General features: G+C 44.1%; 1 protein-coding gene across 6 annotated transcripts in view; it reads right to left on the bottom strand.

The window, feature by feature from the left end:
* The window catches only part of rerea (arginine-glutamic acid dipeptide (RE) repeats a), a 123,503-nt gene that overhangs the window by 27,844 nt on the left and 81,444 nt on the right, over positions 1-14,215 (bottom strand). For 4 of the 6 annotated variants that reach the window (XM_075476564.1, XM_075476562.1, XM_075476565.1 and 1 more), the window contains 6 exons: positions 10,125-10,230; positions 8,490-8,586; positions 6,781-6,885; positions 2,167-2,215; positions 1,452-1,576; positions 440-539 (listed from right to left, as the gene is read on the bottom strand). In XM_075476564.1, the coding sequence (XP_075332679.1) occupies positions 440-539; positions 1,452-1,576; positions 2,167-2,215; positions 6,781-6,885; positions 8,490-8,586; positions 10,125-10,230 (582 nt within the window). Of the gene's footprint in view, positions 1-439; positions 540-1,451; positions 1,577-2,166; positions 2,216-4,799; positions 4,998-6,780; positions 6,886-8,489; positions 8,587-10,124; positions 10,231-14,215 lie in introns of those variants that run through there. The other 2 variants (XM_075476567.1, XM_075476566.1) reach the window with 2 other exon arrangements.

A 14,215-nucleotide genomic window follows, 5' to 3' on the forward strand; every position in this document is an offset into this window, starting at 1 on the left:
TGTCACATTCGATTGGGTGAAACAGGCAGCGCTGGAGCTCTTCCTCCGAGAATAAACAAGCATTACTCATTGGAATTGCAAATAAAGACGAAGGTCAAGAGACAATGACCTGCTCGCTATGTTAATTTTGCAGTTTATAGAGTCGGAATATAAATGCCCTGTTTATGATGACTCTAATCTCTTTGTTGTGCTTGATTCTTCTGCATTCATTGTCAATGTGACGGACAAATCTCTCATTATGCGTAATGTTTTGTTAGCCTCTGAGGCTGGGTTTACCAAAGGGGGCCTGTCGGCTGGCTCTGGGGCCTTATCATCGCCCACCTCTGCACAGCTAAATCACAGCAGCAACCTGCGGTGACATCTCAGCAGTTCAGATATTATTGTGTAACATTTTCTGTCAGGTGGGGTAAAGTGTTCCAACTGTTGCATAGCTACTTACAGTGTTAAGTGCGTTTAATGTAGTATCATCTCGAGAGGCTGCTAGACAACCGTCTTCTGTTGAGCCTCCATCACACATGCCTGCAAAGGCAGCCATACTCCTGTGGACACAGAAAAATGCTAAACAATGCAGTTACATGCTGTCATAATAGTGTTTTTTTTTACTTTACAACCATGCACGTGGCTGTATGCGTGGGCCACCTGTGCACTTCTTCTGGCATTCAACACGGCCAACCGCGTAACATCATAAAACTAAAAAAAGTTTAACAGCGCGCGACAAACGCACAATATTCACCAAAGAGGTCACCTCACTGACCAAACATCCACGAGTAAACTCTGTAATAAGTAAGGTAAAGCTGCAACGGGTATTTTGATCATTGTTTCATTCATTTTGATTTGTGCATTTAATAGATCCAAAATTTACAATTAAGCCAGTGGCTTATTTTGGGGTTTTGGGCCACTTGAGTCTTTGTACTTAGTACTGGCAAGCAGAAAACCAAATATCAGATAAAAATAGACCTCAGTGGAATTTCTGCAATGCTGTCTGCCATGGTGACTGACTGATTGATTGATTATATTGCGGCTCCTGATGACAAAATACCAGAGAAACCTGTTAACACATATCACATGAACCGCAAAAACATCTCAGGGAGCGCTGATGACTGATTTGGTCCCACGATACCGCTCCAGATGAAGTGTTACATTATTAAGTCGCATCAAAAATGCCAATCGGAACGTGCTAAGAAATTACAGACATTTTCCTTTACAGATATTTGGAAATGTGATGGGTGGAAGCCACTGCTGTTCTTCAGAAGTTAAGATATTGGGAAACTACACTCATTGATGTCAGGCGGGACAACTTGGAGTTGCTTGTTGTCTTTTTTCAAAAATAACACTCAAATCTTTCAATTGGCTTCTTTTGTGAAGTGAGTTAAGACTTTATTGTCATGTAGATGCATAAGTATTGTGCAACAGGTTAGATTTTGTGGGTCCCCATGTTTCTCTGGACTCACCTTGCGGCTCTGAGGTACATGAGAAGGTCACAGTCGTTGACCCCCGGCATCCAGACCAGCTCCTCTTTCTCGGTCACGGCCTGGCCACCAGGGGAGGGGAAAGGCTGCAGCTCTGGGAGCTTGGCCTAATTAGGTCCGCGGAGAAAGAGAGGGACAGATGGTGTCATACTGCAAATAGCTCACAAGCTTGAAGAAAATATCAGCTTTCAACTCCCTGTCATCGGGTTTTTGCTGTGTGGCTGAGTGGTGGCGGCGGGGACAAATTACAGTCACAATGATTCAACATCTTGACACACAAGTATGCTACTCTAATGACTTTGTCCTTGCTGTGGATCAGATGTACAGCACTGTTTGCATATGACCTTTTATTAAAAGAAAGATGTGACTTCCTGATATGTTTGTGCTTTTAAAACAGTAGTTATTGACACGAGTGTGAGACAGCGAGTATGCTTACATGCACAAAGAGTAACATTACAAATACAACCATATTTATTTTATCTTATTGGTGGACTTAAATGATTTGTTGCACTAATGCTTACAGCTGTAAGCTGAACAGCCAAAATGTGTTGACACGTGTCGTTTGGATCTGAAAGTTAAATTTAACTGGGAGGCATGGAAAGAGTTGGCTGACGGTGTGGTAATAACATACAAGTCCGATATCATTCTGAAGGCTGTATCTCAGCTCCACACTGACGTGTGCTCTACTAAGACTTACTTGGTGACTGGGTCCCACTCGGATTTCCCCCTGTGTGCTGTTTAGTCGTCTGGGAAGAGACAAAGACAGCAGATTGAAACAAAATGATTACTCGTTCAAATCTATCTGAGAGTGAAAAAAAAAAAAAAGAAGCCTGTCGGCAAACTGAGGCCTGTTGAAAAACCAAAATGAAACTACAAAAAACAGCGAATTCACAGACGCTTAAAAGCAGAGAGCAAATAAAATGTCAGAAACCACAAATTTACAACGAGGACAAGATCAAACGAGGGGACAATGTACTGTCAGTCATGGAACTTATTATGAGAAAGTATGTCACACGTGCAAGAAGTACATTGTGTTTCATTCTGAGAGGCAAATAAAGATTTCAGGAGAATATTCCTGCTTGGCTGCTCCTGCGTTACGAGCCGAGCAGAGAACATTTGCAGGCCTAATATTATGGATGCAGCAATAAAACAGAATCCCCTGAAAGGAGGCGGAGGGGTGGAGGTGGAGGTGGGGGAGCTGGCTCTGGATATGCAGGGTGAGAGCCTCTGGAAGCGGCTGCTGGTACAAACGTTGGTAGCCATAGCAACAGCAATTTAATAATAGTGTTCTGATTCTACAGCTGCAGTGGATTAAAGAAAATGACAAGATGTTCCTTCTGAAAAGCCTTTCCCTCTGTTGCCTAGGCAACAGCGCCGATTTTCATACAAGAGAGCGAGGAGAGGCCCAGAATCTGTCAGCGTGATTTGCACCCAGAGAAGCTCGCACTTCATCACAGAGACCTGGAGGAAACTTGAGAAGCCAAAACCCTCTGGTCTTTTTCCAACCCTCAGACCTACACAAAACCTGTGACAGGCGCATATTTGACCCAACTCCCCTTTCCTCTTCCTGATAGAACTCCTCCACAACGTCCTCTCCGACAGGATGGGGCGATTAGAGGTGTAATCCATACCGTCGTGAACTATGGCTGACAGAGGTGCTGGCACATATCTAGATATCAACAGTCCAAAAACTAAATTTCGGCAACAGTAAATGACCGCTGCAGAAACTGCCTACAGCTCTGGAGCATGTCGCAATACTCCATCTCTTTTTATAACAAACATTCTCAATGTATGAGACAAACTAAATGTACAGCACTCAAGTTTTCAGACCGCAAGAACCCAAAGTGGCGAGCAGAGCAGATGAAAGTAAAATGTGGTGCTCTCCAGTGGCACCAGCACTCCTGACTGGGTCCTAAAGGTTTCACAGCACATTCATCAGCCTTGAATCCTACTTTAAACTGGGTTTAAAGCACCAGCATGTGAATGATACTTTCCCAATAGTTGTTACTGGTGAATAGTACTATGAATTTGGATTTATTTGAGATGACTGAAACATCTGACTCCATTATCCACAACAATCATACAACATATATAAGAAATGAAGGTGAGTGTGCATGAATCTTATCCGTGTTTAAGCAAAAAGTAAAAAAGCTGCAAATGTGTTTCTGACAACATACAGCTGGCCAGGTCCAAGGTGTGTTTGGCAGGAGGTTGTAAGGATGACAAATGAGGACGGGTGCACCAGAATAAGAACAGTGTGTCTGAAGACAGCCGCGCTTTTATGCTACAAGAGTCTTGAGAGACGAGGCAGAATACAGATCGCAGCCAGAAGCTCAAGAGGATTTGCCTTTAAGACTGCTGAATTACTTTCACAGAAACACCCAACTGAACAAGCAGACACGTACATGTTTGTAGCAGAATTAGTTCCTTATAAATAGGAAAACTTTTACACTCACAGTGCACAAATGTTGTTCTCACTTATAACGTTAATTATAGTCTCTCCTCATCAGCAGATAAAAGAAGGCTGACAAGAGCAGTAAACAATTTAAAACATGCTCACTTTTCATGCACATGCTCAGGTTGAAGCCAGCATTACCACACAATCCTGTCAAGTAATTACAAGCTTACTTATAAAACCCAAACAACGTGACAGTCTGGTAAACTTTGTGTGCGTGCAATCAAGGAAAACCCCACCCCCTCCATCAATTTCAGCCAATCGCAGCGCCAGACTGTGGCACACTGACATAATTGCAGCATAGCAAAGACACACTCAACTTCAAGGTATTAGTCTTGTGACAAGCGGCTTGTGCAAATCACAGCTCGCAAGCAAAGCCGGCTGAGCTTTGATGGCGCCTCGACAATGCTTTACACGCCATGTCGTTCCGGTTGTAAACAGGAGCTGCAAAATGGGAGCGCGGAAAGCCTCTCCGGGTACTCAGCCCGTCATATGACCACTCTGGCTGCACGTTTATCAGTAGTAAACACTGCGCCTTAATCGATACTGTGATTAGGTATGTCAAAGGTGCGAGACACAGCTGCATTTCCACGATGACAGCGAAACCACGCAGCGGTATGTGAGCTGCGGTGACAGCCCGAATGCTCAACAGCATGCCGTTATCGGGATACCGTCACAACGTGCACACTCCTTCATTCCCCACGACACAAACACAGCCGCTCAACACAATGACAGTGACTCGGACAGCTTGCAAACACCACAGTTTCGTCAGTCAGCTGGAACACGACCCATACAAATAAGACGAGACAGCACTCGCACTCGCGCAGCAACCGATAACGGCACGAGAGAGCACGAGCGTGTGGTGGGAGACCTACCTCCGAGGACTGAACAAATCGTCCATTTCTGACATCGAGCCCTAAGGTTGGGTGGTGACACTGTGTGTACAAAGCTCGTCGGGTCTAACTCCCCCTCTCACACCTATTACTAGGTGCTCAAAATGGAGAACCACGCATTCACTCCCGTAGAGGTGTTCACTGAGCTTGTGCTGTGACCTCAGCCAGCACGTAGAGCGTCGCGAGCTCGGCTCTCTCCTCTCCAGACACTACTGAGCATGTGCTGCGACCTCACACAAGCGCACGCGCGCACACAGACGCACAGACACACTGAGAGACAGGCGGACACTAATGCAGGATGTGGAATTCATGTCTCATTGTATGTCTGCACCATAATAAACAAAAGTGAAATTGCAATGCTGCAGACACCTCGCTCTGAATACTGAACGAGCAGAGCAGAGAAGGGAGGGAGAAAGGGAGGGAGGGAGGGAGTGGAAGACTAGACTGAACAGGGGCCCCAACGAGGGGGGCTTCTCACCAACAACCCTGAGTGGCAATAACAAGAACAGCTGTCACTGCAACACGTGAGACGCTCCAATCACAGCCAGAGGATAATAACAAAGGGGTTCACCCATTTTGCATGTACAACAGCTTATCCTGCTTTATACATCCTTTAGGCACATTTAACTTTCCCACAACACAGACGTAACAGCGATGTTGATGTTGAAATGTTCAAATACTGTACTGCAGAGAACATTAAAGCCTTAATATTCACAATTCTGTCTTGGGCACAATAAACAAACTCAATCGAATATATGCTGAGTTTAGTTATACCTCTAAAAAAAGGCTCTTGCTAATCTTTAAAGTCCACAAGATGTTGCACTCTTGCTGTTTGATAATTACACCATTCTGAAACACATCGACACCTCATACCTGTTATCTTCCCTGAACAAATATCCAACGTCTAAATAAACTATATACAGCTATAGACTAAAGATCAAGCACAACAGCTGTTTTATTTTTAACTGAAATCACCAAATCCTGAAAAAGGTGACGCCAAGCCATCATTCTTTTTCTATTTTTTTTTAATCTACACCTGTGCTTTTCCTGCTGTGACGTGCCTGAAGTCTTCTGTTAATTTTGTTCCAAAAGATCAGTTATTTAAATATGAAATGTAACCAATTTTATCAAATACTTAAACAATTAAAAAGCCACAGGGGGTCTTTCCTTCCAGCCCCCTCCCCATAATTATACCGTATTAGGGTAATTTTTTGTGTATAGATAAGATTATCAGCATTAATAAGCAGACAGTAGCATTAGATAATGTAGCTGCACACAAAGGAGAGTTGTTTAAAAAAACAAACAAAAAAAAACTGTAATAGCATATTACCACTGCCAAATGATACAGGAACAAGTAAATACATTCATCTGGTGTGAAATTACACAATATTTGACTTTCTACTGATATGTCACATGTTTCACTGTTTCTGTTGTGCATTAAGTGCATCAGATATAATATTAACGGCTTCGTTTTTAAAGCAATTAATCCATGATGACCAACAACTTTGTTGAAGAAAAAGAAAAAGAAAAAAAAGTAAAACTTCTAAAACCTGAATGTTTTCCGGAAAAACTCAAATTGCCCGCTTTAAACTTTTAGTTTTCCATCTCTGAAGAAACCAGAAAAATCATCAAAAGGGGCTCAACCTTTAGATTTTAGGGTACATTATTGACGTAGTCCTAATATCTGAAAAATGTGGGCGTGATGCCAACACGGAGTCATTTCTTAAGACCCAGAGGAACACATGAAGTGGTTGTAATACATTAATTGTGAAGGGCCCAGCTGCTTTTTTTTTTTTTAAACTTATCTGACATTTATAGACAAATCATGATAAACCAAAATGGTAAATACTGGTTAGACGTAGGTCTTTTTAATTGTCTTATTCATTTTCGGACCTGTGGAGAAAAAAAAAATCAAGGGGGGACTGTTATCAGTGGCAAAATAAGTGGAAGGTGAGCTCCTCACCTGGTCTCTGGGTTGTATCCGAGGATATAGAAAAAGGAGTCAATGCGGGCTCTGAACTCCCGGGCAGCAAAAATGTCGGAGAAATGGGAAATGTTGCATTTCCCCCTGCAGAAGAGAAGACAGCCTCTGTTAGACAGAAACAAATGGATGACAAAGTGATGCCCTGGCAGTAGCACCAGTGGCTGTAATTAGGAGCTTTTTGGATGTTCATCAATCGGAGGTGACAAACACAGCGGCAGGTATCTACTGCCTGTCAGTGCCTGCTGAGGGAGTAAACACCAGCTAAATAGGTCTGCTGTAGCTAAGGTGTGGGAGACAAATAAGACGCCGTCGACATCTAGAGAGGAATTCAACCCGTCTGCCCCCCCGCACCATCCCTACCCCCCAATGAGCCAAGAGGGTTGAAGCTCTGACCGCATCTCGATACCATTTCCTGTTTCCAGCACCCTGCTGTCTGACTCTATCATAGTAACAGACATTGCAGGCATATGAAGTTGGGCAGCCTTGCAGAGAAACAGGATCTTCCTCTCCCTGAAAAAGATTAAAGAGCGCCAAGGAGAGCCGTCTTTGGAGAGCTGCGGCATTACAGCATCCCGCTGGAATTCCCTCCCGTTTATCTAAAGCCCAGAGAATAAGTCAAATCAAAGGGAGCTCTGCGTAGCAGAGGTTGCAGCTAATTTCCCCTGAAATCAGTGGTTTCTGGAAGACAGGGATTTGCTGCTCACAGATGGTTCTGGTTAAAGAGAAGGGGAAGATGGAGATGAGGGATGGTGTGGTCAGCCAGGAATGGATGAAGAGACAGAGGCTGGGACAAAGAATGATCACCCAGTCAGCCTTCACGTGTGCCCACAGACATAAAGCACAGGGTGAGAGCCAACAGCTGCACAGCTTCTGACCCTTGTGTGCACGTGAAACTGATACTGAAGCGTGTTAATCAGCGTTTTAATGGAAGACGACATGAGGACTGTGTCTAATTTTTTATGGGTTTGCATCTTTACACATTTGGTCGGTTTTGGCAGAACCTTTTCCCAGTGTTATATAAATGTGGTGAAAATCTACCATAAGAGCAACAAATACTGCTGCTGTCTTGGTTCGTCTGAGCAGTCAGAAATATATGAATGATGTGGTCGTGAAACCATTTTGCTGCAGAGGATAAGACGTATACAACCAGATGTTCATTACGTTACACTGTATAGAATATTGAAAGGTTCAGAGTGGAGAAGTATAACAAGATTGTGATGCTTTGATTTTTTTTAAATGTGAGGTTTCCTGCGTTTTGCTACCACTTGAATAGTGAATTCTTGGTCCAACAGCACATAAGGTTATGGACTATACTACTTTTCTGAAATGTAAAATCTTTATCTCACACCATTTGTAAATATGTCCATTATCCATATGAAATACATGAACTACAGTCTGCCGTGACAGAAAATGACTAAATCAAAAGAACAGCAGAGGGCGCCACTAAAAAGTGACAGAAATTCCAGTATTTCATGTAAAAGCCATCATCTCTCCATGAAAACAGAGCTCAACAAACAAAGGCAACAACAAAAACAACAAAACAAAACATTTGCCAGGACTGCTTAAGGAAAACACTGCGGTTCCAGCATGTCCAGTCTTACTGGACATCACGAGGAGGACACCGGTGCAGCGCTTCTCTTCTGTCACAGCTATGATATCAAAGCTCTATAGTGTGTTTGTTTGTGTACCTGAGAGCAGCAGCATGATAAGTGTCCACGTAGTCAGAGATGAAGAGTTCTCGACTCCTGACCACTGGGTCTGTGATGACCAGCTCCCGGCCGGAGTCTGCAGGAAGACAAAAGCGCACTCATCATATACATGAAATAACAAAAACTTATTATTCCAGCACACAAGAGGCAACAAAGATTAAGGAGTCAAGAGGTTTTTTTTTTGCTTGAACTCCCTCATGAACTCCTGAGCATAGATCTGTGTACACCTGCAGTAACAACTACCTCTGCAGAGGTCAATATTCTGCCACATAATTCAATAAAGTCAATAATCTGCCTTGCCCTGAGGACAGGAAGTAATGTTCAGTTCTCCAGTGAAATCACCTCAACAGGGGGGTTTAAGATACATCTCCAAGAAGGAGCTGAGGACTCATCTTTTTACATATGACCAGAGCTGTGGTGTGCTGTGGCTAACCACGCTCCAGCTCTTGTGACATCAATTCTAATAATCTCGACTCCCTGCTGCAAGGACGGACGGCAGACAGCAGCGGGTGGTGCTTTGGTGGGAGGGGCAGCATACGTGGTGTTTGGCTGATCATCTCGATGACACAAAAGAAAACAGCAGAACTGAACGCATTCTTATGGGTTCTCTGAAAACTAAACTGTTATGAGTATAAACTTAGAGCTGGTTGCATTCTGTGAAGCAAACTGAAAAAAAAACTAAACAAAAAGAAATCAGCCATTAGAGACAGACTGGCTAACGAGAAGCGCTAACAGGATGTGTCAACGGGAGAGTTGGTGAGTATCGTGAGACTGAGTTTGTTCCCACAACTCAGTTCGAGTAGAAGCGTTAAAAAAAATAAAAATCAGCAGCTTGAAAAAGAAACTACAAAGCTGTGTTTGAACTTCAAGTATGTGTTACAAACCCTCCAGAGGTATGAAGGACCTTCAAGGGCAACATTTTGGCCAATATGCAACATGACAGCAAAACGTTTCAACGATAACAGTAACCCATCAATCATTTGTATGTTCGAGCAGAAAGTAAAACATTTACAACTATTTCATAATTGAACAAATTCTTAACTTGTTAAAATTAGACTTTTTTTTTAATATACTATGTTAATATGATCAAATGTACAACGTGATGTTTTATGGCTATTTTAGTCGAATTTAAATACTTATCCATCAATTTATTATTTGAAGGTTTTGATCGTCACCGGGACTTTTTATTCAGTTGGAAAATGTCACTGGTACAGCTTATGTTTCCTTTGATGTGTATGTATTAGAGTGAGATGAGTCCACTGGCACCAATGGTGTTGAGTGTGTATGCTCAAGGGCCACATGACACTGCGGGTTATTAACACTTGACAGTGCTGCTGTCTGGCCTGAGGGAGTGTTACCCAGGGAACAGCACAGAGGCATGGGATTGGCTTGGCTGCCTGGGACTTTGTCATCTAGTTTCTGTTTGAAATGCAATTCACAGCAAGCTCACATATCACCCAACAGCCTGGAGAGCAGAGGCAAGTAGGTGTGTACGTGTGCGTCTTTGTGAGGGCATATCGAGGGAGGTGATGCACACAATTTAAGCATATTTGCGTCAGTGTGCTGCATCTATGCACATATGTGTGGTTTTTGAAGCTCTCGACAAACACTCACCGTTCTCATTGTTGCGGTCCTGCACCAGGTGCTGGTACACAGAATCAGGCACCTCTGACTGGCGGTAGTACCATTTCACATTCATCAGCAGATGGTCCCGTTTACTCTGAAACACACAGAGACACAGAGCGTATGAACAGGAGACACAAAAATCCCACATGTAGACAAACAGACATCATTTTGTTTGATTACAAAGTCACAAACTGACTTTTTGGCACAGAATTATGCTGTGCAGATGCACTTTTTTTTAGAATTCACACAGACTGATGCCAAAAAAAAAAATCCCACAGAGACCAAGTCAATTAAAAAGAGATTGTAGGGTATTCAGAGACTTAATAAAGAAAACACTAGGATGGCCATCGCTAGGGGACCTATAAAGGAGAACCATTGTGGATAAAACTGCCTTGGTTTGCCTTCACCCAACTCAACTGAGATATTTAACACAGTGTAGCAGAGTACCACTGAAGTATCTTTGATCTTTATGCTCTTTTATTGCTGCCACCCACTGGCCCTTTTTATTAAGTGCAAGTAAGCAAATACATGTAATTCTTCAGATGACCAGCAAGTGGCGGCACTGAGGCGAAAAGAGAGCCTTTCCAAAGGAGTGTAAAAACAGAGAGGGAAGGAAGAGGGGGAGGTGGGAAAAAAAATGGTGAAAAATGTAGCTAATCCTGAGGTGAGGGATGAAAAGGGCAAAATACTGTTTTCATTTCACATTCTAAAATATTTATTGTGTCTTCATACAAGCCCGACAGCCCGTCACAGCGGTTTGAAAGAGCACTGGAGAGACAGTGAGGCTGGGTGCTGGAATTCGACGCAATCCTATTGGCCCTTGCCATCTTTATTAGGGATTTGCCCGCACTCTACTGTGCTGCCCTGAGCAAAGAGACCGAAAACACCTGCACCACCCGTTGACCACAGGAAAAAATGAACATGTAAAATAGAAAGAGGCTATGTTAATCTAAGACAGACAGTTCAACTTCCACCCTTTCCAGACTCTGGTACATGTGAACACTTCTTTGTGTGTTGAGGAACATGAGGTCAGAGTAAAGATATTTAAAGCCTTTCGAGTACATTGTTCTGTTATGTCACTGGGGAGGAGACTGAGCACAAGCAGCCAAGCAAATCATCACCTCCCTGAAACCTCAAGCCCACCTCTGGTTTTCCCATTCTCTCCATTCCTCACTCCTCCACTTTTCTCAGACCAATGCTTCACTCCACCACCTCTTCATTTTCTTTCGTTTGAGCTCCCCTTTCTCCAGCCTTGAGGAGGGCGGGGGAATGAGTGACTAAGTGAGCCTGGACGTGTTAAACAGCAGCTGGCATGCAGTCGGTCAGCTGCTTTACTGCTCTGGATGATTACAGGAGCGTACACGCAACATCACACAGCCGCACACACATTTCTTCTGATTCAACAGAGAGCCATACTGATGGACTGACACAAGGACCCCTGAGCATGAAGGCATACTGTGTGTGAAGACATGTGTGCAATGACGTCATGTTCCTCCCCCTCCCTTCCAGCAGTCAGCCCAGCCACCCCAATCTCTTGTCTATCCAGTGTACAGACACTGTTGCCTTCTAGACTAACAGACTGCCTGCCACAGCAGAGTGAGTTGTTATCTGCTGCTTATACATAATTAATACTTTAAGGAGACGGTAACTGCTACAAGTGTGCTCCCCAAACATTTCATTTTCTGCCTGTAAAACCACAAAATCAAAGGGATTTTAGAGAGCAGGAGCGCAGCCTGCTGCAAACAGAAACACACGTATGGCGGACGCAAAGACGCAGGCGCATACAGCCCTCTTATTCATAGGCTTACATTGTTTCAAACAGAGACCAAATGTTATTTCCACTATCATTGGTTTCCTTGTTGCTACAGAGCGGCTGCCGCTCTCAAGGGCCGATTGCTGTTATGAAGCTCACAGCAGCGTTAAGCCCTCTCAGGCAAAAGAGGGAGGGAGATGGAGAGAAAGACTGAGAGTGCAACATATGGGGCACGTAGTGGGAGTCGAGCATAGCTTTCAATTATCACAATTCTATAAACATGCGGGGTGGAAAAATGAGTAGATAACACGGGGAGAAAATGAAGGGAGATGATAGACAGCTCAGACTTGACAAACGAACTACTAGTTGCATTGTCTGGGTTTGCAAAGCCTGCAATAGAAAATGACAGAGGGAGAGCATATAAGAACCACAATGCTGAATTGATTAGAGACATTCCATGCTGCCTGCTGAGAGCTGAGCAAAGCTGAATCTCGCACAATGTCAAGACATCTTTGTCTGTCCTGCCAGAGGCTAAACATTGCCCGGCCCTCCCTCCTCCTGAGCCCTAAACCCTAGGAAAAGTGCACACTGCAGAGAAGCCAAAAGACTTACTAACCCACTACTGAGAGGAGGAAATGAAACAAGAGCAGAAAAAAAAGGGGGAAAGTGCAAAGAAGCAGAGTGGAGCAGATAAGGAGGGTAAAACACGGGGGGGGGGGGGGGGGGGGGGGGTTGGATAAAGGTTAGAGGAGTATGGCCATCTCATTTCATCAGACTTAAAATTACAACTCCGCTCCTCCCACTTTAGTGGAACCCCCAGGGTACAAGGCTACCCCTTTATTCACTGAGGTGATATAAATCTGAGAGTCATGCTTTGGGGATGAACACAATGACACCCCCTTCCTCCACTAGCTCAGACTGGCCTGTGGTATTCTTGGGATAATTCATCAGACAGAGGCTGAAAAACAGGAGAGCCATATCCCAGAGGCTTATATATGTGTTAACATTACAAGATTTAAATGTGTTCTTGTAGAGTAAATAAAGAAAAGCGTCAATATTAATAAAAGAAAACAAATGCATTAATCTCTCTTGTAACAGCAGCTAAGACAAGCCTGCGTGAGCTAGTTAATTCTGCCTTCGACTAGCTAAAGGTGGCCGGCCCCTTGGGTCTATAATGGCTGTGCAGTTTTCTTTGTATAGCTGCATGCGTGTGCAGTCAACTCTGGAGCTGGGGCCCCTGTGTACAACCGCAATACTACAAAGACTGCGAGTAAGAAAGGGATACAGAGGGCAGCTTTTTCCTCTTTACATGGACTGTCTTTAAATGTGAAAAGAACCGGCTCTGTTATTTAGGGGAAGAATCTGTAATGGTATACACTTAAGATGGACCGGGCGAGGAAGGAATTCTGTTTTCAAGTTTCAAGAGTGTGAAATAAAAGCAGCACTTCTTAATGCAAAACCCCTCCTAATGCTGAAACCAACCTCCGATAGTGCTCCTATGAATGCAGAACAGCGAGTGCTCGCTTACGTGTGCTCATACTGGCCTTGACAACATAGTCACTGCCTTTAAGTCAGGGAATGCAGTTACAACCTGTAAACCTCAAACCTTGTGCTATATTCCTCCTTCTCCTCGCTGCAAAGCTTTGCTTTAAACAATACCAGATCCTCCTGCTCCCACACGACAGCCCCAGCAGTGCACCTCGTTAACAGGAAAGCTCTGTTTATTTTCACTGCTTTTCAAACACTCTCTTCTTCCTTTGCCAACCCTGTTAGTGACCCGCCTCTTACCCTAACTGGTGACAACAGCAGCCTGGATCTATGGCTTCCTTCTGAAGGCAGTAACCAAGAAGTAAGGAAGCAGAGACGGACCTCTAACACACAGACAAAGGAGATGGCGGGGAGTGAGGGAGGGAAAAGGGGGAGGTCAAGCAGACATGAGCAACAGCAGCAGCGGCTCAATGTTAGCAAGGAATGTCAAGCAGTTGAGCTAGGCTAGCAGAGTGCTGAACTAAGAGCTTAGTTAGCCAATGCCCCAGGGGCCGGGAAGCCTTGGGTATGATAGATCCAGGCTGGTAGCGGTGTGACATTGACACGGGGGCTCAAAATGGTAGGGAGGGCAGTGTGGGAATGTTCACCTTGCATGTCGCAAGGGGAGAGTTAGCACAACCAAAGAACAAAAGGCTGATTGTGGCATTTGGAAGCAGCGATGGGATCTGGGAGGAATAATCTGCTGCTCCGACATGATAAGATTAGAGAGCAGAGGCAGGAAGAGCTGGCTGGGAAGATCACACATTCACTCACATTACCGGACACAGAGGAAGATGAT

This window comes from Odontesthes bonariensis, chromosome 10, assembly GCF_027942865.1.
Source record: "Odontesthes bonariensis isolate fOdoBon6 chromosome 10, fOdoBon6.hap1, whole genome shotgun sequence".
Taxonomy (NCBI): Eukaryota; Metazoa; Chordata; class Actinopteri; order Atheriniformes; family Atherinopsidae; genus Odontesthes; species Odontesthes bonariensis.